The sequence below is a fragment of the Purpureocillium lilacinum genome (genome assembly GCF_023168085.1).
Source record: "Purpureocillium lilacinum CBS 284.36 DNA, scaffold_7, whole genome shotgun sequence".
NCBI lineage: Eukaryota > Fungi > Ascomycota > Sordariomycetes > Hypocreales > Ophiocordycipitaceae > Purpureocillium > Purpureocillium lilacinum.
Window position 1 is genome coordinate 1,131,435 of NW_027072117.1, and position 26,405 is coordinate 1,157,839.

General features: G+C 60.2%; 6 protein-coding genes across 6 annotated transcripts; 3 read left to right on the forward strand and 3 right to left on the reverse strand.

The window, feature by feature from the left end:
- Positions 1 to 3,719: 3,719 nt before the first annotated feature.
- Positions 3,720 to 5,999, reverse strand: PLICBS_009237 (uncharacterized protein; the record flags this gene model as incomplete). The annotated part of the gene is made up of 6 exons (XM_018323762.1): positions 3,720 to 4,725; positions 4,775 to 5,112; positions 5,173 to 5,285; positions 5,353 to 5,506; positions 5,568 to 5,771; positions 5,916 to 5,999. The coding sequence occupies 6 exons, from the start codon at positions 5,997 to 5,999 to the stop codon at positions 3,720 to 3,722; spliced, it is 1,899 nt and encodes a 632-aa protein (XP_018176941.1).
- A 1,175-nt stretch (positions 6,000 to 7,174) lies between these two features.
- PLICBS_009238 (uncharacterized protein) lies at positions 7,175 to 8,222 on the forward strand (the record flags this gene model as incomplete). The annotated part of the gene is made up of 2 exons (XM_065601591.1): positions 7,175 to 7,958; positions 8,140 to 8,222. The coding sequence occupies 2 exons, from the start codon at positions 7,175 to 7,177 to the stop codon at positions 8,220 to 8,222; spliced, it is 867 nt and encodes a 288-aa protein (XP_065457663.1).
- Positions 8,223 to 9,202: 980 nt separating this feature from the next.
- PLICBS_009239 (uncharacterized protein) lies at positions 9,203 to 9,838 on the forward strand (the record flags this gene model as incomplete). Its single annotated transcript, XM_018323764.1, has 1 exon — positions 9,203 to 9,838. The coding sequence occupies one exon, from the start codon at positions 9,203 to 9,205 to the stop codon at positions 9,836 to 9,838; it is 636 nt and encodes a 211-aa protein (XP_018176943.1).
- A 402-nt stretch (positions 9,839 to 10,240) lies between these two features.
- Positions 10,241 to 10,972, reverse strand: PLICBS_009240 (uncharacterized protein; the record flags this gene model as incomplete). Its single annotated transcript, XM_018323765.1, has 1 exon — positions 10,241 to 10,972. The coding sequence occupies one exon, from the start codon at positions 10,970 to 10,972 to the stop codon at positions 10,241 to 10,243; it is 732 nt and encodes a 243-aa protein (XP_018176944.1).
- An 8,434-nt stretch (positions 10,973 to 19,406) lies between these two features.
- Positions 19,407 to 21,245, forward strand: PLICBS_009241 (amino-acid permease inda1; the record flags this gene model as incomplete). Its single annotated transcript, XM_018323766.1, has 3 exons — positions 19,407 to 19,685; positions 19,745 to 19,802; positions 19,864 to 21,245. 3 exons carry the CDS (start codon positions 19,407 to 19,409, stop codon positions 21,243 to 21,245), a joined length of 1,719 nt encoding a protein of 572 aa, XP_018176945.1.
- A 2,372-nt stretch (positions 21,246 to 23,617) lies between these two features.
- PLICBS_009242 (uncharacterized protein) lies at positions 23,618 to 25,278 on the reverse strand (the record flags this gene model as incomplete). The annotated part of the gene is made up of 4 exons (XM_065601592.1): positions 23,618 to 24,323; positions 24,379 to 24,447; positions 24,504 to 24,978; positions 25,134 to 25,278. The coding sequence occupies 4 exons, from the start codon at positions 25,276 to 25,278 to the stop codon at positions 23,618 to 23,620; spliced, it is 1,395 nt and encodes a 464-aa protein (XP_065457664.1).
- Positions 25,279 to 26,405: the final 1,127 nt, after the last annotated feature.

The following is a 26,405-nucleotide window of genomic DNA, read 5'->3' on the forward strand; positions in this document are numbered from 1 at the left end:
TGACCATGGGGGAAGCGTATCGTCCTTCCTCCCGCCGCGGAACCGTATCGGGTGCTCGATGCATTGACGAGCCAAACTATGCATGGCTTCAGCACCCACGACTCCCAGCAACCCCGGCGTCTGGTTGACGGTCCAGACCAGATCTGTGCCAATCAATACCGGGTCCGGTACTCAGGAGTCCATGTGATGGCTTTACGCTGCAGGAGAGTAGCATCGCATTCCCTATCTGGCTTCGATCTCGAGCGACTGTTAGAGGCGGTAGCCTGTCCCGCTCCTCGCGCTTGAGGACGATGCGAATCAAACACTTGTCGGCCGCGAGATCACCTCGACTTTCAATCGCGCCCTGACTGCAGATGGTGAGCGGTCGGTCACGCTGTACCTTCCCCATGCTTCGGGACAACTTGCGCCTCACAGTGTGAAGCCTGTCGCTGTTATTGTATAGCCCCTGCTCCATGGGCACGAATGTCGGGGGGGCCTGCGGTGGACATTCAAGAAGTCGATTGCTTCGGACATTACCGCTTGATGCTGAGTCCTGACCAGCCGGCCACCTCGGCATCCATTGGGTTCACTACGTATCATCAACGCCTAGACGGAGTACTAAGTACAGCCTTAATCGCCGACCCTTCGGTGCACTTTCCCTGACGATGTCACACCACACTGGAGCCAGCATTTCCCTGATGAACCAGGCGCGCCTGGTCGGTCGGCTAGACGGCTCTGGCCCGCACAGACGTGAGCATTGGCAATCCCGACGCGCCCCAGGGCGTCTTTCTGGGGTTGGTGGTGGACGCGACACCAGCCTCCCGGTTCAGACCTTCCCCGGCCTAGGAAACTCTTTGCCCGCCGCACAACTCAGCCTGTTTTCCAGGCAGGGCACATCGTTCAACTTGGCCAGGATCGGAGTGGCACGTTCCAAGACGATTTGAAATGTGACGACTCGCAGTCTGCGCGCATTAACATTAAAAGAACCCCAGTTCCCCACTTGGTCGGCCATCCTGCAGAGTGCGCGCAAGACTTCCGCGGCAACGGGCAATGCAGTCTAATGCAGCCAGGGCTGTCCAGCCCACCGGGAAAGAGTGGCGGCGCCGACGCAACGGGGCCGCGACGCTCCGCATGGAGCAAAGAGCTGCGGCCTCCCTGGTGCCAGGCGGCGGCGAAGGGTCCATACGGGAGTCGAGCCGTTGCGCGTGGCACGCGGCTGTCACTTGTCAGAGAACGGGAAAAAGCAACTTCGAACGGTTGTCGTCTCGTCTTCGGAAACCGGTGCAGAAGATCAGTCTGAGACACGCGCGCGCGCACTACGGGGGGTGCCGAAATACGAAGAGGAGCAATCCTGCCCGTGAGCTATCCCCGTTGTCTGGTTAGACGACGGCCAGCGGAGCAAACGCGAAGCCCATGAAGTCCCAAATTTGGCACTCCTCTGCCACAGTCCTCGATTCAATCTGGTGACGGCGAGCCCTGGATTTGGTCGCCTGCCCACCTTGCCCGACAGTTGGCCGACGGTCCTGGGCGATCGCGCCATGCAGAGACAGAGGCTAACAACCGAGCCCAGGTGAATCCCTGTCCCGGCAAGACTGCGTCTCCGGAGCTCCATGCAAGCTCTAAGGGAGGCTCGGTGGTCATGCTCCGTCAGGCACTCGTACGTTATCGCTGCCTCTTTGATCGCCTCGGGGAACCACCGGGGCCGTCCTTGCGCTGGTCGCCATTCAACAGTACCAACGCGGCATGCGCGTCGAGGAGCAGCCGCAGAGAAGTTCTGTGGCAGACTGCCCTCGCAGAACCCTGACCTGGCGTGCATTTCCAGGTCAAGCCAACGCAGCTGCATGGGCCGCCTCCGACCACGCCTGCGGTGCGCCATTGGCACCGCCGCAAAAGGCGAATCGAGTATGCCGTGCAAAAGGCGTCGTCGACTGGTGGCGGGGATGTCCCGGCAGTGCCTCATCAGGTCCGGCCCTCTTCCCCGGGCCAGGGGTGCGGTCGGTGTTGGCCCGTGGCTGCGGTCTTTGGATGCTCTCCATCCTGGTGGTTGACACACCACCGAGCGTGCCCGTCATCTCATCTCATGTGCCGGGCATCCCCGACTGAGCGTGAGGTACGACGAACATAAATCCAGCATGTACACCCGAGGCAAGGGTTCCGGGCGATATCGTTGCCGGGGGCTTCCAGCCCGGAAGATCCAATCGCCAAGGGCGCGGCCAAAGATCCAAAGCACGAGAGAGGGAGAGGGAGTCGCATCACCGACGCCGAGTCTGCACAATGTTCAGCGCCCAGCCGCGCGGGGGGGAGCTAAGCTATGGGGAGGCCAATGCGCCTGGCGTGTGTCACCATTGAGGGTCGGTCACCCCTGTCCACCAAACGGCAGAACGCCGACTGTCGGTTCCAACAGACAACTCGGCGCCTCCACCAGCACCACCAGCCGTTGACGAAGCCGACAGCTCCTTCTCGTCATGTGAAGCTCGCACAACGCACCCCGTACCTACATACTCGTACAAGTACATGGAGCCGCAGGCCCTGGCCAAGCCAGCCGACCTCGGCCTAGGTAGCTTCCACTGCACAGTCCGCTGCAGTTTGCGGCCTGCAGCAAACAATCACGCCGTAGCCGGCGCTGTAGGCGCGCTGTAGCCCGTTGACACAACGCACGAAATGTTCTCATGTTCCTCAAACTCCGTTCAGCTTCCTGCGACGCTTCCATGCGGGAATTCGGTTTGTAGATCTCAAGGGCGCGACCCGTCCGCCGCCGGCGCTGCCCGGCACGTGGCCTCTCTGACGTGACGCCCGCGGCGCAAAGTTGCGGCAGCCGGTGTCTCTCATTGTAGATCCCTCTCCTGCGGGAGAAGGCGAATGACACGCCCCTCCTCTCCCCCCTTCTTCTCCGTCCAGCAGTTGGGCCGAGCAATTGGGCCAACTACCTTACGAGTACGTGCTGCGGACACGCCCGCTGTTGCCCGTTTGCCTCGCCTTGGTCCCTCTTCCCGTTGCCTCTCACATCCGTCGTCGCTAGTACTAGCGCATGGCGGCATTGGGACGGCACGGAACGACATGTCATGCCATGGCATCATCAACGCACGCTCTCACTCCCAGCCTCAGACCTGAGACAATGTTATGCAGAAGTGAGCACACCACGGGCCACTCAAGCAATCCGGGATTGTTGTTTCGAATACGGTATTCTGCGTCTGGCCGTTTCTGTCTCTATTGTGGCGTTGGGCCGAGCGAGAGTCAGCGGCCCAATGCAGAAAGCAGCGCGGCCTCTCTGGCTGCTTCCTCGGCTGGGGATCCCTTCCAAGAGACATCAGCGTGTGGTCATGATGTCTAGTATCGCGGCCAGGCTGCCTGTATGTACGAGTACATGCTTTCGCGTATCCTTGCCAGCGCCCACACGTTCCCTGGTCGGATGCACCACGAGCGGTAACGGACGATGGCATAAACCACGCCAGACCTTGCAATAGCGGGAAGTGATGGCGGCTTACGTCCATCCTGACCATCTTGTCTCCCATGAAGAGGAAGTCGAGAGTCAAGCGTGCCAGCCGATGCAAAGTCGTGGGTGTGTTGTCGCCACCTCCCGAAAAGCAGCCCAGCATGCCCGCCCGTCAAAGCGACACATGGCATCGTCATTCGCGGAAGCAACAAAACACGGCGCCGTGGCTGCTGAGGTGCAGAGAAGACCGCCAAGGTCTCGAGCAGACCACCGCGTAGTCTCGGCAGACTCGCTCCTGTCAACTTGGTCATCGAATCTGCCGTTCGACCATGACGCGAACGTCTGCGACGGATGCCCTGGCCATCTTCTTGAGCAGCGTCCTCTCATCCGCCTCTCGGAACCTGTCCCAGGTGTCAAGCCCCTCCTTGGCTTGAATGCTCAGCGTCTCGTAGCCCTGCTTGATAATCTCCGTGACCTCATGCGTCGTGAGGCTGCTGGGCTTCTTCCTCTTCGCGGAGCTCCCTCCCTCGGTTAGCATCTGCTTGTAGTGCGTGCTCACGCTTATGAGCGTGTCAATAGAGTTACTCTTGCGGTTCTTAAGCCCGTAATTCTCTTTGAACTTTGTGAGCACATCACCCGACTCCACGACCTTGTAGAAGAGGTCATCGTAGGCTGCGGGCGTGGGTAGGAACGCCTCGCCGGCGGACAGTGACAACGCGACGAGGTTGACGATGTGGTCCAGGAGGATCTCGATGTGCGGCAGGTCCTTCAAATCAGCGGTATACGTCGTGAGGAAGCGTATCAGCGACAGCAATGACCGGAAGAACTCTGACCAGTGGTACACGAGACGCGTCCTCGAACGAGACAGGTAGGATACCAATCGAAGTATGATGCCCACGCATAGGGTGTAGAGGCTGACATCCAAGCGCCGCCTCAGGTTGTGGTTGATGCCATCAATCATCGTATCGAGGAGGCACGTAGCAAGGACTCGTTCCCCCTTGACAAGCGGCAAGAAAGGCTGTCGCTGCCGGCACAGACGCACAGGGACCTTGGACTCGTCGCTGCATATCCTCTTGCAAATGACGGGGTCCTCGACGACGAGCCGAAGCACCATGAGGTTCAGGTGGGCGTAGTAGGTTGCCCGATGCGAGAGGTGGGCGTGTTGCAGCAGGTAGGACGTGAGGGAGAGGAAGCTAGCAATCGGACGCTCCTTTGTCTTGTCGCCCGGCATCGTGACGAGATTAAAGCAGAACAGCTTGTTTGCATGACAAAAGTCATACGTGGCCAAGAGGATGGCCGCATTCTCGCCTGGTCTGATTCTTGTCAGCGGCAGCCAGCCAGGAGGCCCAAAGGCTCACTCACAATGCGGCGAGCATGTGCTTTGCGGTTTCTGCATCATAAACCGGTTTTCGCTCTGGTTTTGGCCCGGGTACGATTGCGCCGAGGCCAATCATGTTGAGGGTGTTGCTGAAGGTCCAGCCTTCCGGGAGATCATCTTGAATGTCGATGTAGTCGGATCGCAGGGCCTGGCACGTGTATCCGACGCACTCGATCACCCTCTGGATGGTCGACTCGTTGACAAAGTCGTTTAGCCGCAGCTGATACGGGTTCTGAAACTCAAACTTATTGTAATTTGCCAACAGACCGAGAAGTGTGAAGGGTTCGAGGACCTGGCCAGGGGTTTCTGACTCTTGAACGAACTGCGTCGCAGTCAGCCTAGCCGGAACAAAATGGAGGAACCTCCGTGTAGCGGGCACTACCTTCATAACTGATGGGAAGAGGTCTCTCTGAATCATGTATGTGAGCAGCGTCGTCTGATACGCGCCCGCTGTGACGGCCAATATGACCTCGACTGCGCGATGTCGTAGATCCACTGCCAGTACCAGAAGCGATTAGCATCACATGCCAACAACCTTCGCCACCGCCCCGCGGACACTCACAGTCTTTCTCATTTCGTATGATCCCATCCAGTGTCCCTACAAAGTCGGAGAATATGGGGTCGATGTGGTCGAGGCCCGCCAAGACGTTTATGATGTCGGAGCTCGGGTGCGGATATTTCTTGGACAGGAGGCAGGAGAGGTAAATGGTCAGAGTCTACTCCGTGTCAGCGGCATGTCTGCCTCGTGTGGGGTCGCAGCGAAGGTGACGGTCGCACATCGAGGGCATGCAAGGGCGCGCGGCCCTGACCGGTCTTGACGGCATCAATGGCTCGGGCGAAGAGGTCCCTTGTCTGGGGCTCTAGGTGGAGGACGTCGGCGGGTGATAAGTCGGAGAGGATGGTTCGGAGCGTCGCGCGGTCGGGCCGCAAGAGGAAAAACTCCCTCCAGAAGCCCTCGGACTTTTCTGCATATTCATCGTCCTGGGCCGTTACTCAGCGTCTCGTTCCGGATTCGGGGTCGGGGTGGTGTTGCCGGCCGTGGTCAGAATGCGCCTCACCTTGGGAGTCGTCGTGTTAGCTCGCGAGTTTCAGGGGCAGGGCGGGGCGGGGCCGTGGTGGACAAACCTTGAGGAGAGAAGAGTACAGCTCGACTATCTTCGGGGTAAAGACCTCGGGGGGAGGCTGACGCGTGAGCGGTGACGCCTCCATGGGATGAGGTTGCGAGGCGCGCGCGGGACCCTGGGCTGCACCGCTGGCGATGTGGGATGTCGTGTGGTGCCTGGCTGTCTGTCACTGGCGGGCCACGGTGTCGCGGCCAACTGTGCCATTATGGCGTAATTGGCACTGTATGACCTGGCAAGGTAGCAAACACACAGTGTGTATTGATACCCTGAACTGTGTCTCTGACGGCTTCAAGCAAGCTGCCGTTGGATGCAGGGACTAAAGACGGTGCTATACTTCCGCGCACATTTCAATTGCAAATGTGGCAAGGACATACTGGAGCTTCGTTTCACTCGAGACCCGTTGTTGACGTGAGTAGTGTGTGCATCGCGCGGCCACTGTGCAGCCAGGATGCCCAATCGTCATTTATCAGTGCAGTCCAGTCTAAAGGAAGGCGGCCTTCACAAATCCGGGATTAATTACTCGCATGTACTGACTCTCCTGGGCGCAGCCTGGGTGACATGGTTGACAGAAGGTTCTTGCGCGCGCATAGGTAGTGTTACACATCGGGTTCAAAGACTCCTGCACACAATGCCTCAGGTCAGATGTTGATCGGCAGAACGAAACACGACAACCGTCTCGCGTGGTCTCCATGCAGAACGATTGGCATTTAATTCCCGAGTCGTCTGCGGAAGCCGAAAGTCTAATTTGTCGCTGGTATAAATATCCGTGGCTCGTGTTCACGGGGGGCAGGATCACGCTCTAGGGTAGGCCAGCTCGGGGCACCAGCGCCAGCATCGCGACCAAGGCACCAGACCACGTAGGGAGCTGGACGTTGTCTCGGTGCACTGCAGCCGTAGTCAGGAGAAAAATCAACTGTCGGATTCAACACTCAGGTGTCCTAGACTTGAATGTCCCTCCGAAACCGCAGCAACAGCAGAAGCACAGCTACCCGCAGCTTAGCAATTCCAGGCCGCTGATTGGCCCGGCCAATACCGGCACAGGGCGAGTTCCCGCCTGGAAAGCCGAACCCTCTCACTCCAGATGGCCCCATTTTGCCGCGTCCCGCCACTGCCAATTCCCGGGCCCCGAACCGGCTTTGAAATCGCCTGACGCATCCATCATCCCCCCCCGTCGCCAACCTCGAATTCTTTCCCCAGCGATGCGCCTTGTTTTCCTGCATCACATCACACTCCGACTGGCCGCCTCCCCATGATACCACGATGAACGCATCTCTCTGCCTGGCCCGAGCCGCCCTGCGCCACAGCCGGTGCGCGCTTCGGTCGTCCTTGTCGGCGCCGAGACTGGTCGCCGCTTACCACTCCTACTCGCTCCCGACGGGCGCCTCGCCCTCGCCTCGCGGCGCCGACATTCACGAGACGCCCATCACACAGCCCGAGCCCCTCCCGCGGGTACACGAGACGCGCCCGCCGACGACGCCGCCGTCACGGCCGAGCGGCATCCCCGAGCAGCAGGAGGAGGCCGCCTCTCCGGCGGCGCACCCCGCCGCGGCCAAACCCGCAGCGCCGCCCAAGAACTCACAGCCCGGCGACGTCAGCGCCGCCTCCGCTTCCTCAAGCGCAAGCGCAAGTCCGAGCACGAGTCCGAGTACCTCCAGCGAAAAGACCACCAGCACGAGCCCGAGCACTAGTAGCACAACAGCACAACAGCCGGCAAAGGCCCCCAAGCCGGCGCGGGCGCGGCCTAAGCTGCGGGCGCGCAAGGCCGCCATGAAGCTCACGCCTGCGGCCGTGGAGCAGCTGCGCACGATGCTGGACCAGCCGGACCCCAAGCTCATCAAGGTTGGGGTGCGAAACCGCGGCTGCAGCGGGCTGGCGTACCACCTCGAATACGTGGACAAGCCGGGCGCCTTTGACGAGGCAGTCGAGCAGGATGGCGTCAAGGTGCTCATCGACAGCAAGGCCCTCTTCAGCATCATTGGCAGCGAGATGGACTGGGCCGAGGACAAGCTCAACCAGCGCTTCGTCTTTAGGAACCCCAACATAAGTACGTTGCACCCCCCCGTTCATCGGTCCACCCCGTGGCAGTCGCCTCCGGTATTGCGAGGGGTAAGTAAAACAAAGGAAGATGCTGACGGTACATGGCACAGAGGAGCAATGCGGTTGCGGCGAATCGTTCATGGTATGAGATATAGACTGCAGTTCCTTGACGATGCTTTGAGTTCAAGAGCAACATCTCATGGACGCCACCGCCGCCGGCAGGACGATCCACCAGTCGAGCATGCGAAGGAGCCCACCCGAGGGGTATTGAATGACGAGAGCGAAGTACTGCATTTCACACATTGAGGGTTACGGGATCATTGCAGCCTGACGTTCGCAAAGCAAAGATCATCGAAGGAAAGAAGAAAACACGATAGCCGGCGACAGCAATGGCGGCATCATGATGCGACGCATATCCGGGCGTTGGTCCCCTTTGCCTGCTAGGCCTTCCACTCCGTTTGTACATAACGCGACGCATAGTGTACCTATACACCTACCTACTAGGCATCTAGCCGTGGTGCTTCCTTGAATGGATAGCGGACAATTCGAGTCACAGGCCAGCCAGGCAGCCAGGCAGCCAGGCACTGCCTTCTCTTCTCTTTCTTTGAGAGTATTACTCACCTCTTACGTTCCATTTTCGCGCGTGTCGACGGGAGTGGACGAGAGCTTGCCTGAGGTGGTTACTGCGCTCACGGCACCAAAGTGGCGACTCGTGGAGGCACGTGACCTGGCGTCAGCCAGGCGAATCTGCCAGGCCGCCGTTTGGGTGTTGCTCTCGATGTGGGCGCGTCTCACTTAATCGTGCGTCACACGCGCCCTTTGCCGCCCCCCCGCGCGACGACCGTGAAAAGATTCAGGACGCCCGAGGAAACGAGCAAGAGCTCTCTTCCACTTTGCGCGCAACAGCCAAAAAAACGGGCGCGCACTCACGCATATATATCACGCTTCCCCTTGCCCACGTCGTCCACTTACTTCCCTCTCCATCTTCGAAAGCTCCGTCCGGTATCGATTCCAAGCCTCCTTTGTCCATTACTTCGTGTTCGGTTCCTTGCATCACCCCCTTTCTGGCTTGTATTTGTAGATCTGAAGAGATCTGCTACTTCCAACCACACTATCATCTCCGGACCCCGATCAAAGCCTCCGCGACGTACCCGGGCTTCTCGACGACACGTCAAACTGAGTGGCCAGGCGGCAGGAAGCAACCCCCTCTTTACCTCTGTATTGCCCTCTGTCCCCCGCCGTCTCGTCGTCATGGCCGCCGGCACAAAGCGCAAGCACCAAGACGCCGCCGTCGCCGCGCCGTCCGGCCCGTCACCCAGCAAAGCCCTCAAGACATCACCAACACAACGCCCCTCAACGTCGACTTCACCGTCGGCGCCTCGACTCTCCAAGCGCAAGGCCGCGCCACCCCCAATCCCCCCGTCACCTCCGTCGACCGCGGCCACACCAGAGCCCGTGCAGCCGTCGTCAGCAGCCGCCGGCACCGGCACCGGCGCGGGGACGACACTGGAGCAGCAGCAGCAGCAGATGCAGCCGCAACTCGCCCTCATCGCCGCCTCCTCGCGCACCCCCTTCGAGAAGCGCGTCTGGGCCGCCCTCTGCGGCATCCCCCGCGGCCGCGTCACGACCTACGGCCACCTATCCGCACACCTGGGCTCGTCGCCCCGCGCCGTCGGCAACGCCCTTCGCCGCAACCCCTTCGCCCCCGCGGTGCCCTGTCACCGCGTCGTCGCCACCGGCATGTCCCTCGGCGGCTTCAAGGGCAAGTGGCCGCGCGACGGCGAGGGCATCACCCTCGACGAGAAGAGGCGCCTGCTTCGCGCCGAGGGCATCCGCTTCGACGACAAGGGCCGCGTCCTCGGCACGCCCTGGGTCGGATGGGACTGAGGGGCTACGTTGGACGGGCGCGGTTTTTACGAGAAGTGAATGATGTGTCGCGGTTAGTGGATCTCCGCCTTGTACGGGCACTCTATTGGCAGATTACTTGTTCCTTTCAAGGAGTTGGTGTATATATGTGTTGCTGGGACGCTTTCAGGGGCCACAGAGGTGTGTTGCACGAGGCACACAAGTCCACGATTCAACTTCAAGTCTGTACGTGAACCTGTTAATATTATGAGGATGAACTATGGCAAACCATGGGTCGCCAGCACTTTCCTGGCTGGGAATGTCCCTGATATATAGCTAAAGCAATAACGGCATTTCGCCGTCAACGCCACTGTCCCAGCATCCCTATGATTGGACTATTGAAGACCAAAGCTCCATCGTCCCGTCGTGCACAACCTCCATCGCTCACGCGGAAGACGCAGGCCCCCTTTCGACGTGATCACTGCAGCAGCACGCCCCGCCGCTGCTAAAGAAACAACCCGCCGTGTCGGAGAAGAAACAGCCTCCGCGGTCCGAGAAGAAGCACCCCTCGCGGTCGGAAAAGCAGCAGCCTCCCCGGTCAGAGAAGCAGCAGCCGCCGCGCGACGAGAAGCAACACCCGCCGGAAGACGACACGCAGCAGCCGGGCACGCCATCCATCTTGTTCCAGTCGCCGTTGCGCTCGCGCAGGTCCCATCTCATGGGATCGGTGGGCTTGTACCCACTGATATCGATCTCGCTGGCCGCCGCGTCGTCAGTGGGTTTCGGCTGCTGATCATGCGACCGATGCCGTTGGCCCGGAACTGACGAGTTGCCGAGCAAGGCATCATCTGCGTCGGCATCCACGCTGCTGGCCCTGCTCGCCGGGGCCTCGGCTCGGTGCTGGCTACACTGCCCGTGGTCGGATCCTGCCGCCGTGCTCCCGGCGCGCACGGTCGTTGGCCCCGAGCCGGAGCCGGCACCTGCGCCGGCGGTCCGGCCGGAGCCCGACGCCGCCTCTTCGTACGAAGGCGGCATGTCGCCGAGGTCGCCTGCGCCGTCGCCGCCTTCGACGGCAATAGGCACTGTTTGCTGATACATGGCCCTCTGCGGCATGTCTGGGACCTTGGTCGCCGCATGGCTGCCTGATGCCTCGGCCGGCCGGTCAGGGTTGCCCATGATGGCGACTAAGCGGAGCCTTCAAGGGGTGTCCTTACGAAGAGGCTCGGGAGTCAACGTCGCGCGGGTGCTGTATCTGTGGACCGGGCCCGTCGAGAATCGAGATAGCAGTGGAGGCGAGCTAATCGTGGCGAGCGGTTTCTGATGCACCCGTTGATGGGTCTCAATTCCGGCGACGGAGCCCAGATTCGGACGGGTGGAGCAGTTCGAGATAGCCGGGCAGATAGAGTGGTAATGGATACCCGTCACGAATTGAGACGGTCGTCGATGATGCAATCCCTACAGCAGCGAGAACGAGGAGGTGACAAGTTGTCTGCGTCTGTAGTGAGCTGCCGAAATCAACGTCCAAAAATGCGGACCAACTGCTTGACGATGGCGATGATGCCGACCCCGCGAACCAGACTGGCTGCCACGGTTACATGCGCCGAGGGTGCGCAGTGCGTGTTGCTGTCGTCAGCTCGGCCGAATCGGGCATCACGCCCAGCCGTCAGCATCGCAGCTGCGCCTGTCACTCGCTCGTTGGCATCTCACCACCAACACGCTCCATCGTTGCGACCGTCGGTGTGCCCGAGGATCGCTTGAGTTGACAACAGCTTCCCTCGGTGACTCGCAGCGACCAACCACCCGACTGTCAAGATATGGTGCGATTGCCTCGCCGCGGGTAAACGCAGCAAGTTTCGTCAGGCCCACTAACGGTGCTGGTCCCAGATACGTATGCAGGCGTCGCTTGGCAATGGGGTCGAGATACGGGCGCTTGAAGACGGCGCGTCCGATGCCACGAGTCTTGACGCTCGTCGCAGCCCAGAGTATCGCACATGATATTGCGCTGCATTGCTGTCCGGGATGTCTTCAGATGCCAGGCCGGCCGTCGTCTAACCGCGATTGCCGGCATCGCCGTGCCCAACAAGATCCAGCCTCACCACGGTGACCAACATGGTCAGGTCCCGTGAGCGCGCTCAGCCTGGCTGCCCCCTCCCGCCGGCCTCGATCCGACGCGGGAGGCCAGCGCTGGGGCCGCATTCTGGCTCCGCCGTCGCTGCAATATCTCGGCTATCAGCTGTCGGGCATCGCGTCAACACAGCTCGCTCGCATGCACATCAGTTTTCTCCAGCGGCAGATGAGCCCCCCTCGGGTCGCGTGCCAAGACCCTCTGGCCCAACTGCTTGTCGGCTGAAGCTCCTCTCGTTCGTCGACCGCTGGCGCTGGAGGCGATGCCGTACTGTCCAGTACGGTGAACTGTAATGGTGGTAGTGTCATCCAGTGCTGAACCGCTCCACGGCTGTCGCGACTCATGTCCCCCCCGTCGACGCGCGGGAAAGGACGACATCGCGTGCCCACCGGGGGGTCGAGCTGAGGCGTCTCGTGCCCCAGAGCTGCAGCCGGCGTCTTGTCCTGGACCCATCCTCTGTCGCCCGAGAAGGGTACGACTACAGGACGGGTTTGCGAGCGCCGGGCTGGGCTGGTTGGTCGCCGTTTGCCACGCCCCCCCGGTCGGCCAGTCCGAGTCTCCTGGCGTCCCCCAATCTCCACATCCGTCGTTCCGCTCTCGACCCTTGCGTCCTGCCCCCTCCACGGTCCAAGGGCCTCCCATGCTTGATTTTGCCGCCCCCGCGAACGTCGGCGCGCCCCTAACACGCATACGGCATGGTGCCAGATTGTTGAGCCATGCTCCCCGCACCACCTGGCGTCAGTGGAAGCCACCTTCTAGAACGTTACGTACAAAGATGTCGCCCGAGGCCGATGGCCGTGTCCTGACAACGCTGGTGTGAACGGTCTGCCGGCACGACCATTTCCACTTCCTTTGAGCTCAACGAAGTTCGTTGCTGGAGTCGGCGTGGCTTGCTCACCGACTCCTCCGCGTTCCCCAGATTCTGTGCGGGGTTGACGTGCAAAGGTTGATTCATGGGTAGCCGGATTGCCGAAGCCACCAGCTCCGCATGGATGACAGACAGGTGCAATGCGCCCCGGGTAAAGGCACCCGCAGCATCAGCCGCGCGCGAAACACGTCGTGGCGAGGGATCCTGAAGGTGCCGTCAAGGACAACAGCCATGTCCCTATCAGACACAGCACAGCTTTGCCGCCAGGCGCGATGCACCGCCCGACCCGCAACACGCAGCCTCAGCTCAGGATGCACCACCACCAACACCTGCGCCCGAGATGGCCAGTTCACTCACCTTACCAACGCATCACGCACACGTAGATTACTTATCCACAGGGCTGATACGGGCGATCCTGGCGCCACTCACAACGTCAGTCAGACCACTATGATTTGCCCCAACACTGCGGATCGCAAGAGGCTGGATATGGATCCTGGTCCGTTGCAAGGAGGTTCTCGGACCTCAAAGCGCCCCATGCTCTTCCGCTACTTGCAGGGTTGAGTCGTTGGCATATTGTATTCTCTCGCAGCTGTGCGGATCAGGATGCACCTTGCGCCCTCTCATGACAACCATGGCGGCTGTCTGTCGTGGCTTGAAGTAATCCTTTGCGAGTCTTGACAGTGGAGTACAATACACGCTGCTACGTACACGACTGGCATGAGAAAGCCGAGTCGAACAAAGCATGCGAAAGGAGTTTCACTCATCTTGGACCCAAGATAACGCTTCTCGTGTTCAGCCAACAGGCCACCTCGCTCGACCATGCGATCATGTGTACAGCGATGTTCAAGCATGCATGAGAGCCGGACTACGCGGGCTCGAGTGTCTCATGCGGGTCGCGCGGCTTCTGGAAGTCAATATCACATTCTAGCGTCAACACCTGAGGAACGGTGGCGCATGCAGACAAGGATAATGCCTCGAACGCTCAACATATCTGGCAATGGTCTTCAACGAGCGTCTGTTCAAAGGCAACTAGGACGCCAACGACCGGAAGTTCGGATCACGGTCGGGACAAACCCGGGCGTGGTCAGTCAGCCAGGGGCGGCGCGTTCGCTTGCCGTGGGAGTCTGGTGCGACGGGAGCCTGGGGGTGTGGTTGCTGCTCGTGCCCAAACGATTTGGGCCAGGATCCTTGGCTGCCCATGGCATCCTCGGTTAACCGGGACGGCCGGCGGCGTACAGCGAGGCGCTCAACCCTCGTCAGTTTCCTCGGTCTGTGCCAGCGCACGTCCATCGAGAAACGGTAGACGAGGCTGATCAGCCGGCAGCCGTGACACACCCGTCCCGGAAGGCAAAAATAGGATACAGTGGCCCGAACTCTTGATCCCGTGGTGCTTTCGATGCGCCACGGCGTTAAATCATTTGCGTTGGCTTCCAGATAGGGTTGTTGGGATGAGTGAGGCGATACTGCATTTACTACGACTACAGACCGCGTCCCAGGGCCTGGGAAAGGGAGGGGAAAGGACCTATTCTGCTCGTAATGGACACATGCTCGGTCGCTCAGCTTCCGCCTTGGGTGGCTCATCGGAACGTGGTCCTCGTGCGAACAATAGTACGTCCAAGCTCCCTGTCCATGCAGGACTGCCGTACGAGAGTGGTTGCTCCTGCTGCCGTGGCTGCCGTGGGCGAAATTCCGGCCACGGGTCATGATCCGGTGTCGTGGGCATCTGTGCGCTCCAAGGGTAGGGTTCACGTCGTGCCACCTGTCAACTGTGAGCAGAGCACATGTGGCAAGCAGTATGTGCGCCCCGGAGCTTCGCGTGAGCCTGTTTCGTCAGTGGTTCGACTTTGGTAGCGACAGTGGCAGCCAAACCGTGTTTGCGACGAAGTGGCTTTGTGGCTTGACGTCCCCTTGTCAAGGTCGCCGGGGCTACTTGCAGAATCAAGCAAAGGACGGTGGCGTCGAGATGACCCGCGGTCCAGGGTGCAGAAGCGGCAGCCGGGAAGGGCAGGTGTGCCAAAGAAGCTCGCTGGAAAACTGCATGGAAGCACGCCCGAACAACCCAAACGCCGCAGGCCAGTGACGACCAACGGGGGGGCGGCTCGTTGGACTTCCATTGACGACAGGAGGCTTGCCAAGCCTCACCTTGGCACCCTCCCTTTCACATGCGATCGAGCCACTGCAAGTGAGGGAGCCGACCAGGCCAAGCGGCTTCCCGCAAGCGTGCCGTGCTGGTAGCGCCTACGAAGCAGCACTGCGACAGTGGCCCAGACCGCAAGCTACGAGAGCGCGCTGCCGCAAGATGGTGTCGTGGCATGCGCGGCGGTGTGCCAGGGGGAACCTGGCCAGTGCTGAAGGGTGAGGTCACTGAGGTGTGCCTGAACCACACGACTGGATGCGCAAAGGACGCGCGGGAGGGCAGCGTCCGGGTTCCGCATGAAGCGGAACGGTCGAGGATGGATAGACGCGGCCGAGAGGGCGTCGCATCTCGGATGAAGGTTGGGCGGCGAGGGAGAGCGTGCGCCATCAAGCCAAGCGTGCGGCAGTGATCAAAACCTGACGACGGTGGTGGTGGTGGGCGGCCTTGCTGTGGTGGCGGCGGCGTTTGATGGCGTCCAGTGTGCGCGCGAGGGAGGCAAATCGAAGCGTGGGCAGCCCCGGACAAGCCAGGCTTGGAGCGCGGGGCGGCGTCCGGGGGTCATGGGAAGGCTTGCGAGGCTTGCTTGCTTCTGGGAGGCTTGCGAGGCTTGACGGCGGAACCAAGAACGCCGCATCCTGGAGGAGGCAAGGTTCTCGGGAATTTCCTCCAAATCGCCTTGCGCCGCCAAGGGTTTCGCAGATTCGCTTTGCGCGAGGCCCGATCTGCGTTTCGCCTGCGTTTCGCCCCGTGGCTGCGTGGGGTGGCGGCACCGCCTGGGCGGGCGACACGGCGCGACGTGACGTCCGGGCTGGCATCTCGGTCGGCGACCTTCTGGAGCTTCTGTCGTTCGAGGCGGCGGCGGAGGCGGCGGCATCGTTGACGTTGCCGCTGTGGGAGGAAGTGCCAGTTGGAGGAAGAAATGGGTGTAAGTACTGTACGCATGTATGGTGCACCACCCACGTACGGAGTGCGACACAACGTTCGCAGATGGATGGGTGGATTGATCTCCGTGTCTGCATTCGCGCCCGCGCAGACGCAGACGCAGGGATGCTGCCATCGTCCTCATCACCCGGGGCCTGGATGGATGGAGCTTGACGGCTTCCATTGGGCGGCAACCTTGCTGGCAGTGGCTGGGAACCTTTGCTCGCTTCTGACGGCAGCCATGCCAGCCCTTGCCAGCCCGCGCATGCCAAATGCCAGGGTCCTCCTGCCTCATCGCGAGCTGTGCCGCACAGCAGGCTCAACTGAGGGAAGGAACTACTTCGTAAGACGGTGGATATTCAACCTGAGGGCAGGTGCAGTGCCTGTGCTAACCCGACTTGACTGAGACGGTGGACGACGACTGGTCAGCGCGGACGTACCTTCCCTGCTGTCGCGTCTGTTGGGCTACAAGGTAGTTATTATTTACCGGGCTATCGAGGCAGGCGCGCTGGGGGCCGGCCCAATGCAGGTTGAGGAATTAAGTTTACGGTTCAGAAGCGTGGATTGACGGAGCAAGCGCGCCCAGGCCCAAGACTGCAGGCCGGCAAAGCAGGCAGGTGCTCCTGCACTGCTGCGCAGCAGCGCGGCGCAACATGCAGAGCCCCCAGTGATAGGCACAGCGCTGGCAGGTAGCTCCCGTCACGCTTACATCCTGCGCGCGTAGCTTAATTCCAGCGCATCCCTGACCCCCGACGGGCCATCTGCCGGCTGAAGTCTGGCACTGACGCAGAGCTGCCTCGCCTTTAGCTAGGTACTGCCCTCGTCGCACCCTGAGATACTGAGTGCAGTTGCGATGTTGCACTGTTGAGTTATTCTAGGTAGCATCACTCATGCCCCGCGCCGAGCGATTGATGGCCCGGACACCGGGGCGGGAACCAGCCGTGCCGCTGTCTCACAACGCTGCGGGAGTGCAAGACCCGACACGTGCTGGCCTGCAACAGTGTCCCGGCGCTGCAGCAACAAGAGCACCATCGTGCCCCGAGCTGCTCTGTATCCTTCCCATGGCGAAGCCGTAAGCACCAGTGATGCCAAGGCAGCCGGCCGTACGCCATCAGGCGTGCTGCTGCAACCTGAGGTGCCTACCTTACAAGTACCTCCTCGCGCATGCATTCCTTGTATGGACGCTGACGGCGATTACTCAGAGACCACAAACATGGGCAGCGCCGAGAGACAATTGACGCCCCCAGAGGATGCTCCACTGCCTTGGCGACAGCTGCCGTCCACTACGCGTGACGATTATCAGGCCTCAAACCAGCCAGCCGCATGTCATCATGGGACTCCCCAGCACAGCCGCACGCCATCTGGACACGGCATCAGCGGGGCGGTTAACCACGATGTCCGCAGCCTCGTCTCGAGACACAATGTAGACGCGCCCGCTGAGGTTGCCCTGCTCTGACGTTCGACGGGCTGCCTCTGGCCGCCGAGCGCCTCCTGCGCCTGGAGGTTTTGTTCCCACTGCCCGTAGTGGATATGGTGGGCACGGTGGGCTGGCCCAGACGCACTAAAATCAACGGATTAGTGGAGGCAGGCTGGGGGAGGGGAAGAACCACAGGATCGCGCTGTCTGGCTGCTCCGGTGGTGGAGGAGGAGGGGCGGGGCTGATACTGCTTGGCTCGTGCTGCGCGCGCGGTGCCCACCTGTTCTGTTGTGTCTCGCCCCCGGTGACCAGCCCATGATGGCGTGGATGCCATGGATCCTGGATGCCGTTACGGTGGCTGATTGGGGTATCCTGAGGGGGAACGTCCCCCAAGGACGGCCCCAGATCCCCATTGAGGTGACCTTGGATGCTTGGCTTCCAACTGCCCGACTTGCCCGCATACGGCGCGGCCGCTATTGGTCGCGACCCAAGCATCACGTCCAGGCTGTTGGCACCAGTCCGCAGCCCTGTCCGGCCTGACTTCCAGGTTGCCGTGCCGCGGCCTCTGCCAACTGCCCGATGCAGTTGCGTGAACTGGACCCCTTCCCGCCCGCTTGCTGCCTGCCTGCCTGCCTGTCTGTCATCTGTTGTTGGGCGTCGCCGCGTGGACGCATGCCGCGACGACTGCCTGGATCGGCTCATGCAGCGTCCTCCTCCCCTTCAGGGCCTTCACCGACTCGGCAGCCGCGGTGACGGTGCCGTCGCTGTCATCGTCCCCCCCAGCACGAGCCACGATGATGGCACCCAAGACACAGGCAGCTCGGGGCCACCGCGGGCCTGGCAACCAGGCCTGGCAAGGGAGTGGGGATGGTGCTCGGGTGCCCGTGGCGCCCCCAAGTGCGGGCGACGGATCCGTTTCCAGACAAGGGGCCCGCCAGCTGCGCCAGTGGCTCGCTGGCGATGAAGATCCCACAGACTGCTCTTTAATTAACCTTTTTTAGTGGCAGATAATGCTATCGTCCTAACGCAAGGCAATGCGGGTGGGCTCGCGGCACATGGGTTTCTATCGCTGGCCTGGTCTGGGCCAACGACACGCACCCTTCGCGAGTCAACTCACCTTGTCGCACAGGCTCCCTGGTGGCTCTCTTCCCCTCATCCGCGCTAATCCACCGCACACCCGTGTGTCGAGGTCGAGCCCTGTCGTGCAGGATGATGCCCGCCGGGCTTGCTTTTGGGGCCTTGCTTCCTTCTTGTCTGGACCCAGTCCTGGTGCCGGGGCCGTCTGGCAGCGTGAGCGTCTGGCCATCTGTCACGCAAGTCAGTCAGTCGACGGGTTATTCCTTGACGCACCCCCTTGCCGCACGCACATGTCCCAGCTTCGCGTGTTGTTGCGCTCTATCGTTGCGCGACCAGGCCAAGCAGCGTTGCCTCCATCCCAGGAGCCAGCCGGGGGAAGCTGCTGGCGATCGTGGCGGTGCCTTCGTCCTCATGTTCGCGTGTGTCTTTCGCAAGAGGCGCGTGCTGTTTCGTATGGTGTCAGCCATCTACTCAATGGCAAATTGGAGGCGAAAGGGATCTCGTCCTGTTTTCGCCACGATGTGCACCTTTTCGAGAAAGTGATGCGGAATCTTGCTGCTTCGTGCGCCTCGATGAAAACCTTCCTCGGTGTCTGAGGCATCGTCCGTTGTTCCTCGATTCCGCCGGGCACCTCCTTCACGCTCCCCCCCTCCTCCTAATCACACCCTCTCGCTCGTCGCCGTTGCCGTCGTTCAGCCACCCCAGACCCAGACCATCCTATCCAATCTGGCCAGCAAGCACTCCTGTTGGTGCAACCGACCTTGATCTGCCAAACGTCGCACACCCCCCCTTCCTCCATGCACTAGTTCTCGGCCACCCACCCTTCCCAGTTCCTCCTCCCCTCTCCCAGGAGAAGGCAAGCCATCACTGTCCTTCCAGAAGCATTTCCCCCCGGCTTAAGAAGGGTCGATTTCCCATCCTCAGCTTGCAGGGAGACCTTCCGTTCTCTGCATTCCACTCTTCACTCTTCAATACCCTTTCTCTTTCCTTTCCCTTCCTCTCCTTCTCTTGCGTGTCACACACCGCAGAGATCCTTCAGCGTGGTCGCTGTAAAGGCACTTCACCATGTCCAAGGAGGAGAGCTTCGCCAACGAAAAGGGTGGCAATGGTGCCACCTATGAAGGCACCAGCACCGTCATTCCCAAGGACACCGTCGTCGAGCGCCACCCCAACTGGTTCACGCGCAATGGCCTCAACGCCGAGTCTTTCAAGAAGCAGCACTATGGCACCGGCCACATTGAGCTGGAGCGCCCCATGAAGGCGCGCCATCTGCACATGATCGCCATTGGCGGTTCCATTGGTGCTGGTTTCTTCGTCGGCTCCGGTGGTGCCCTGAGCAAGGGTGTAAGTCTTCCTTGATCGCATTCGAGTTTCTTGTTTCTCCGAGCTGACACGACTTCCAGGGCCCTGGTACTCTGTTTGTCGACTTTTTGATCATCGGCATCATGATGTTCAACGTCGGTGAGTTGGCGAGGCACTCCTCAATCTTGGCTGGCATGTGGCTAATCGCGTGTCCTCTTAGTGTACGCTCTCGGTGAACTCGCTGTCATGTATCCCGTCTCTGGTGGTTTCTATACCTATTCGACCCGCTTCATCGACCCGTCGTGGGGCTTCGCCATGGGCTGGAACTATGTCTTCCAGTGGGCCGTTGTTTTACCACTCGAACTGACAGTTTGCGGTCTGACAATCGAATACTGGAACCAAGATATATCCGTCGGTGTATGGATCGCAATCTTCCTCCTCGCTATTCTCGTCATCAATATCTTTGGCGCTCTTGGCTACGCCGAAGAGGAGTTCTGGGCGTCGGTCTTCAAGCTGGCTGCGACCGTCATCTTCATGATCATCTCGCTCGTTCTCGTTTGCGGCGGTGGCCCCAAGGGCGGCCGTTATGACGAGTACTGGGGTGCCCGCTACTGGTATGACCCCGGCGCCTTCAAGAACGGCTTTAAGGGCTTCTGCTCCGTCTTCGTCACGGCTGCCTTCTCCTTCTCCGGAACCGAACTGGTCGGTCTCGCAGCTGCCGAGACGAGCAACCCCGCCAAGTCGATGCCTGGTGCTATCAAGCAGGTCTTCTGGCGTATCACCGTCTTCTATATCCTCGGTCTCTTCTTCGTCGGCCTTCTCATCGACAGCAACGACCCTGCGCTGCTGTCCGAGAGCGCCTATGCCGATGTCAAGGCCTCTCCTTTCGTTCTGGTTGGCAAGTACGCCGGCCTCAAGGGCTTCGACCACTTCATGAACCTCGTCATCCTGGTGTCCGTGCTGTCCATCGGCGTCTCCGGTGTTTATGGCGGCTCGCGAACCCTGACGGCTCTTGCCCAGGAAGGTTATGCGCCCAAGCTCTTCACCTACATTGACAAGTCGGGCCGTCCCCTCCCCTCGGTCCTCGTCATCATCGTTTTCGGTCTGCTGGCCTTTGTCAACCTTAACGCCCAGGGCCCTGTCGTCTTCGACTGGCTGCTTGCCTTGTCCGGCCTGGCTGCTCTCTTCACCTGGGGCTCGATTTGCCTGGCGCACATCCGCTTCCGCAACGCGTGGAAGTACCACGGCCACACCCTTGACGAGATCCCGTTCAAGGCCATCGGTGGTGTCTACGGCTCGTGGCTCGGCCTGATCCTCTGCGTGCTGGTCCTCATCGCCCAGTTCTACACCGCCATCACCGCTCCCCCCGGCAAGTCGGGCATGGGCACTGTCGAGGGCTTCTTCAAGCAGTACCTCGCCTTCCCCGTCGTCATTTTCTTCTGGATCTGCGGCTACCTGTGGAAGCGCACTGGCTGGCTGCGAACTGCGCAGATGGACGTCGACACCGGCCGCCGTGAGCTCGACTGGGACGAGATCCGCGCGTACCGCGAGAAGCTGGCCGCCATGCCGGCGTGGAAGCGCATCCTCCACCACACGTTTTAGGAGGTTGCGTGCGTGGACGGGAGTAGGGAATGGCGCTGGCTGGGCGACGAGTCGAGCCGTACCGCACCTGAGAGATGACTCCCTTCGTCATGTTTTCTGCTGTACACCATTTACTACTAGATACCATATAGGGGAGGTTTAGTGTGGGAGGTACCTTTAGCTTGAATGAATGACCAGAATTGCACTTCTGACTCTGCGGAACCCTCAGCTGTGACAATGATGATGCAGTGCCTCGGCGGCGGATTGCACGCCAGGGAGTGTGACTCGGCGGGACATGTCGTTATTGACTTTGGTGACCCGTCTTGCTTCGTTGTGCCTTGGACCCTGAAGATCTGTCTCTGCGCGACGCCTGTGTCGCGGGAGCGCGAGACAATGTTGCCGCTCGTGGAATGAAAGATGCTGTGGTCTCGGTCCGGGGCTTTTCTGTGAGGGGTTGCATCGGTTTGCGCAGTTGCGTGCTGTCAAAGCCTGGCGGGACAGGAGGGTGCCACCTGCCACCGGCAGCAGGAAGGTGCGTTTGTGCACTTTCTTCGCGCTTCGAAGCCGAAGATGCATCGCGGAAAACAAAGACCTCTCCTCACTTTCGGAAACAGAGCATTTCAAAGTGGACATTTCTGCTGACACCACGTGCAATTTTTGACATTGACAGTGCTATCTGGTTGCTCCCTTCGTGTCATCTGCGCCCTAAGCTGGAGCTCTGTCGACTGTGGGGCATGTCCATCAGTCAGCACCTACGCCCTATTGACCTCGGCGGGCACTGCGTGTCGATATCCAATATTGCGTGCTCATGCGAAAGTGTCATCAGAAAAAGACGAGGCCAGCTGTGCCATGATGTACAGCAGTGGTGAGAAAGTATGAAGCCTGTGATGGGATGCACCGAGGAGGGCCGCCGTTCAACCTGTGGTGGAGGCTTCAGTGCAGCCGCAGAACCTCGCTAACGGCAACGGCAACGCCCCTCGCGGCTGCACGTCTCGCTGATCGCTCCTTGATTGCCACCCACACCTCGGCTGGTGACACCGTCCCGGGAGGCCGCCTGGAAGCTCGTCTCTTCTCACCGGAGCCGGCGCAGCTTGGCATCGAGGCATCACAACGTCGAGTCATTGAGGCGTGTATCTAGCACGGCTCGACTCCATTGTATGAGCCATTTCCTGGGGAAGAATCTGGGGGTGGAGCGAGCTACGAAATGCGAACAAAGCCGCATTACGAGACGAATACCGCGTGTTGTGGGAACCGCATCCGGGGTCATCGATGCAACCTGAGATCGAGGCCGCGGATGGAGCCTGTCTCACGAACAAACGGCGGCGGCGGCGACGGCGGTCTCCACAGCTCCGCCCCCGCAAACGTCCCGGCCCAGCGAGACCCATGGCCCGCATCTAAGCGACATAGACTCCACTGCTCACAATGGATCGCTGGATGACACGGGATGGAGGCGAGGCGTGGACATTTGACTCTGGGGAAGGACCTCCACCAGGCGGATAATGTCCACTATGGCCTCAAAACCTGGGGAGACCCGGCAGACGAGGATCAAGGAGGCAAAGAACGGGTCCGCTGTTACGTACGAGATACCCCCCCTGCACAACACATCACGAACGACTCATGTCGTCGATGGCGTACCCCGTGGTCGCGGACGATTCTTCAGCAGGGAGTCGCGAAAGGGGCGCCGACGCCAGGCACGGGGGAGGCACCTTGGCTGGTGGACGCCAAGCAGTTTGACTTTGGCGAGTCGGATGGCGGATGGCGGATGACGGATGTCGGATGACCGGAGCTGCATAGCGGCTCATCATGCTCAACAGCTCTCGAGCACAGCTCAGGAGGCCAAGGCGGCTGGAGGGTACTGGTTCTCGTAGCACCGCGCTTGCTGGACGCGAGCAGTTGCTCTTTGCCAGACTCGGTGAATATCTGCTCCTCGCCTTTCTCTGCCCGTCGCAAGGGGATCTTGACGCTCAGAGAAGAGAAACGATCAAGCCAGCGGCCCCAAGCAGCTCATTGTCGCCATCCTCAATCTATGCACGCCGCTCTGTTGGCGCCTCTGTCGAACACAACTGTAGTAATGTACATTCTCATCAGTGGCTAGCAAACCGCTCCTATCCTGGCTCTGCGCTCTCTGCAATGGCTGGTTGTGGATGACTTCGTACTAGTCCAAGGCCCAACTCTTCGCTCGAGATCGAGAAAGTTAATAGTCCGGATGAGTGAGTGAAGGCTCAAATAGAGCCACGGGAATCCCGAACGCCGGTGTCGCAATAATGTCAGCCCGTGTTGCTTGCGAGGCCCAGTCCCCGCGATATTCAACCCGTTCAAAGCGTTGAGCCAAGCGCACCACTGCATCATCGATTAGCCAAACGCACCCGCAATTTCTGCGCTCGGGGAAGCACTCAACGGCAATAAGCCATCTCGGTGAGGGCAAAGTTTTGGCCAACGCATATTCTCGGGCCTCCACTGAACGGCAGGTACGTCCATGGCCGTGGTGTCCAGTTATTCCAACGGTCCGGGCTGAACATAGCGGGGTCTACAAACGTCTCTGAAGCGGGAGGGTACAGATCCTGTCGCCCGTGTAGCCCAGACGTGTTTATCGTGACGGTGTCCCCCTTGAGGAGTACGACATTTGGCTCACCCGGTGCGCCAGGGATCGTCGTTGTCTCTAGAGCTTGACGCATATTGAGAGGAACCACTGGGTGAATGCGTAGCGTTTCGTTGAGGGTGTTTCTAACGCATCTTAGGTTCTTCAGAGTCTCGTAGGTCGGCCGTTGGTCAACCCCGAGCGTGTCGATGACCTCTCGCCGCAACTGCGCCCACGCATCCGGGCAGTTGGACAGCTCGTACATTGCCCACGACATGGTAGCTGCAGTTGTGTCTCTTGCCGCCAGCAGCACGGACATAATCTCATCCCGGAGGACTTTCGGTTCCTTGGAGAATCGCGCGATGCTATGGAGAAACGTGAAATCCATGTCCGACTTGGAGAGTTCGTCCAGTTCACTCTCGGTAAGGCTTAGGGCGCGGCCGATAATCGGTTCGATGAATGACTCGATGCATCGGATCGCCTCAAGGTATTTCCCCTTGGGAATCATTGGCGCGATTGGGCTTTCCACTGTCAGCACTCCTTCGACAGGCTTCAGAATATTGTCCGGCAGCGCACTTGAGGACGAATATCAACATTTGTATACGCTGGGCAACGGTCATCGCGTTGGCAACGTCGTGAACGGGGCTGCAAGGAGAACATGTTAGCCTCTTGTCGGCGGCGTCTGGCCGTATTTCACGAACTTGTCCAAGCTGTCGACATTTTCACCCAAGAGAAAGTCTGTCGCGGCGTCCAGAGACCACCTGTAGAGCAGATCCTTGAGATCGACCGTCTCGCCGCTGCGTGGCAGTTTGGAGAGCAACTTGTTCGTGCAGTAGTCGAATATCGTCAGGTTGCGAAGCCTGTCTCTCGCAAACATGGGGCGGATCATGCTACGGCTGTTATGCCACTGCTGTCCGTCGATAGCAAAGATACCATCGCCGAGGAACGGCCCCCAGAGCTTGTGCCACTGTGGACCATGACCGAAGCTGGTGAAGTTGGTCGCAAGGACGGCCTTGATCTGCTCGGGTTCGCGCGTGATGAGCACCCTCTTCTTGCCTGTTAAGCTGAACTCGGCAGCGTGCAGGTTGCCCGGCAAGGCATCCAGGGTTTTGTTGCACCAATTTGGTAAGTTGTTTTTGAGTTGATTCTTGCCTACATTGAAATAGAACCACGAGGCTGTCGCTTCGTCAGCTCAACGGGCGCTATTGCGAGGATGCTTGGACTAAGGTCACAGAGTTCATGAAAGCTCGTCCTCGAAATCCCGAGCTCGATTTAAAAGCCTTGGAGCACTGGACACCTCTGGGTGACCATCGGCGGGGTAGGCAAGGTACCTGAGAAAAGATTGCCGGCCAAGACTGGGGCGCGAGTGCCTCCCGCGCGTCGAATACGGATATCGGCCGCCCGATGTCGAGCCCAGACAAGTGCAGCGAAGAGACAGACGGAGCCAGCAAAGAAGACATCGAGTCGGAGGAGCATGGCGTTGCAGCCGGCAACAAAGCCGTGAGCACCAGCGGTGACGAAGGAGACCACACGCGAGTACAGGATTGAGGGCAAGGCAGATGATGAAGGAGAAGGACAAGAGCCAACAAGCTGGGGGCACCATGGGCCCGCAGCTGGTTTCATATCGTCCATGCCTCGTCGGACCCATTGCTTCACTTGAAGTACCATGATGCTCTGCGCGCGTTAATAATTCGTCCTGCCGACCTGTGGCTAGTTGGACCACCAACCGCTTCATCCATGGTGCCATAGCCCCGCAGGAAAAAAAGTGCAACTAACACAACTTGAGACTGCCAACAAGGAACAACGAGGGATTTCATTCTTGCAGAAAAATCGGCGTTCCCAAGCCGCGCAGGCGCGGGGCGTTTCTTTGCGACTCCAAGACCACCACGGCAGTGGCTTTCATGCCACAGGGAGTCGGGAACTGTCTTTCTTAGAGCTGAAGCACCGCCTGAGGAAGCTACCTCATGACGGCGAACCTGGACTCGATGCGAATGGCATCGTCGAACAGCGGGCGTTGCTGCACAAGGGCCAGGTTACAGTCGGTTTCTTGTGCGTGGCTACGAGCCGTGACGAAGCTGGCTCTGCGTCGGGAGTGGTCCTTGTACGAGATGCATAAAAGCGACCAAGTTCTGGGATTGGGCAGTGTCCGAGTTGCTGGTGGGCCTAGGCGCCGGGGTCGCACGAGATCCGCGATGTGGGAGATGTGGCGTCTCGCGACGACGGCAATGGGTCGATCGGGAAATCGGCGCAAGAGCCGAGTTCAATGACGGGGATGAACGAAGCGATGAAGGACAATTGAAGACGGGTTGCGTGAGGAGCAGCTGCGGGCGGCGAATGACGCTGCGCGACGGCTGCTTGCCCCCCTGCAGGTTAATCAACGCGAGGTCTGGAATTGACTTTCTAGAGCAGGCAGGCACGTTCTGGTGCAACTGGCTCCTTGACAGCTTGCCCGCTTACCACGGCTGACTTATTACGGCTGCCGACTTCCACTGAAAGTAGCCTAGGGAGCACCTGCCCCCAGAGCGCTCACCGACAGACCTGCGCGCTCCATCGGCTTTAGCGGCTCGGCAGCCATGTTTTTCCGGGCCACACCGGCGAAACTC